Source organism: Cherax quadricarinatus, unplaced genomic scaffold, assembly GCF_038502225.1.
Source record: "Cherax quadricarinatus isolate ZL_2023a unplaced genomic scaffold, ASM3850222v1 Contig122, whole genome shotgun sequence".
NCBI classification, from domain to species: domain Eukaryota; kingdom Metazoa; phylum Arthropoda; class Malacostraca; order Decapoda; family Parastacidae; genus Cherax; species Cherax quadricarinatus.
In genome coordinates this window covers 267,501-270,000 of record NW_027195148.1, presented here as the reverse complement: position 1 = coordinate 270,000, position 2,500 = coordinate 267,501, and the positions used below count along the sequence as shown (strand labels likewise).

The 2,500-nt window shown below is 40.7% G+C and overlaps 1 protein-coding gene across 1 annotated transcript in view; it reads right to left on the bottom strand.

Moving 5' to 3' along the window:
* The window catches only part of LOC138851212 (cell surface glycoprotein 1-like), a 30,433-nt gene extending 28,543 nt beyond the window's left edge, over positions 1–1,890 (bottom strand). The window contains exon 1 of the mRNA XM_070080061.1: positions 1,852–1,890. Within this exon, the coding sequence (XP_069936162.1) occupies positions 1,852–1,890 (39 nt within the window). The remainder of the gene's footprint in view (positions 1–1,851) is intronic.
* Between the last annotated feature and the right edge of the window lie 610 nt (positions 1,891–2,500).

The following is a 2,500-nucleotide window of genomic DNA, read 5'->3' as shown; positions in this document are numbered from 1 at the left end:
TATTGGTCAAAAGTGAAGCTTTCAACCAATAAATCCACTAGAATACAAGGCAGGCATGTACTTACAGTAGTGCTGGGAGCTGTGAGTCTAGTGATTACTGTTTGACCAGAGCCCCACACGTCACCTTTCGGGGAGGGGGGGAGGAAGAAGGAGGGGAAGGGATAGCGGGAGCTGGACTTACCCTACCTTAACAAGTAGCCGGCAATGAAACTATTGTTACTATATCGCTACTCCTATCTATTGAACTTTTCCCTCACAGTGCGTATGTGTATGTGTGTGTGTGTGTGTGTGTGTGTGTGTGTGTGTGTGTGTGTGTGTGTGTGTGTGTGTGTGTGTGTGTGTGCGTGTGTGTGTGTAAGTGTATACGTGTATAGCATCAAACATATAACATTCATCTTCTCAAGCCACTTCTTCCACGACCTCCGTTACCACACGGGAGATAGTCTTGAAACTTCCTCCGTCTTTTCAATCTCTGTTTTAATTTTTTAATTCAAGTTCCTTTAAAAAACAGAGCAGCTGTACGAGACTTAGGGCCAAGCTGCCTTCACTCACCTGCCAGACGCAAGAGGCATCCCAATTTTTTTACCAGGATGCACAAGGGCAGTAAAATGCTGAGGGAGAACAGGAAGAATGATAGAGAAGTAGATAATGGAAGAATAACGGAGAATAAATGTCATAAGGAAGGATAATGGAGAATGAAGGGGATAAGGGGAGTAATGGAGAATAAAGGGGATAAGGGGAGTAATGGAGAATAAAGGGGATAAGGGAGGATAATGGAGAATAAAGGGATAAGGAAGAATAAAGTGGATAAGGGAGAATAAAGTTGGATAAAGAAGAACAAGGGAAAGCAAATGGAGAATAAAGGGGATAAGGGGGAATAAAGTAGAATAAGAAGAAATAAGGAAAAATAAGGCAGAATAAGATAAAATATTAAAGCATAAGGTATGATAAAATAGAATAAGGCACAATTAGGGATAATAAAGGAGAATAATGAAAAAAAGGGAGAATAAGACAGAACAAGGCAGAATAAATATAAAAAATTATATTAAACGAAAATAAGGGAGAATAAAGGGGGAAAGGGATGAAAAATTAAAATAAGGAATAAGTGAAAAAGAGAGAATAAAGGCAGAAAGGGAGGATAAATGAAAATAGGGGAGAATAAGTGAAAAAAGGGAGAATAAAGGGAGGAAGGGAGGATAAATGAAAATAAGGGAGAATAAAGGGAGGAAGGGAGGATAAATGAAAATAAGGGAGAATAAAGGGAGGAAGGGAGGATAAATTAAAATAAGGGAGAATAAAGGAAGGGAGGATAAATGAAAATAAGGGAGAATAAAGGGAGGAAGGGAAAAAATGAAAATAAGGGAGAATAAAGGGAGGAAGGTAAGAAAAATGAAAATAAGGGAGAATAAAGGGAGGAAGGGAAAAAATGAAAATAAGGGAGAATAAAGGGAAGAAGGGAAGAAAAATTAAAATAAGGGAGAATAAAGGGAGGAAGGGAAGAAAAATGAAAATAAGGGAGAATAAAGGGAGGAAGGGAAGAAAAATGAAAATAAGGGAGAATACAGTCATTAATCATTATCTTCATATATACTTCATGTCTACACAATAGATAGTTGAAGTAGATTTGTCTACTTCAAAGTATCCATAGATTTTTAAAACTGGGTCTTACAGACCATCTTGAAGGGTCTGTGACCAGGTATTGTTGTAAGGTAAGAGGTCTAGATATAGCAGTGTCTTGATATAGCGGTGTCTTGATATAGCAGTGTCTTGATATGGCGGTGTCTTGATATAGCCAGGAGCTATGACTCAACCCCTGCAACTACAATTAGGTGAGTACATAACGGAACTTACAGGGAGTTCTGCCAGACCATAGACCACTGGCAAGGCCATTGAGAAGTGGTCCAATATGCCATGGTTCCAGCAAGCCATGGTCCAGCAAGGTATGGTCCAGCATGCTATGGTCCAGCAAGATATGGTCCGACATTCTATGGTCCAGCAAGATATGGTGCAACATTCTTTGGTCAAGCAACCTATGGTCCAAAATGTCATGGTCCAGCAAGCCATGAACCAGAAAGCCATGGTTCAGCATTCCAGGGTCCAGCTTTCCATGGTCCAACTTTCCATGGTCGAACTTCCCATAGTCCACCTTTTCATGGTCCAGCTTTCCATGGTCCAGCAAGCATTCCCATCACTACCTCTGGCTGAGAGAGATAAATAGAGAGAGAGAGAGAGAGAGAGAGAGAGAGAGAGAGAGAGAGAGAGAGAGAGAGAGAGAGAGAGAGAGAGAGAGAGAGAGAGAGAGAGAGAGAGAGAGAGAGAGAGAGAGAGAGAGAGAGCGAGAGAGAGAGAGAGGAGACAGAGAGAAACCACCTTCATCCTATGGGTTGAAATAAATCTATAAATTAAAGCTAGCTCTCTCTCCAGACTCAGACAGGGGATCACGGGCCACCTTAGCTTTACGAGATTTAAAGCTATAAAATCATAGCTGCAAACATAACTA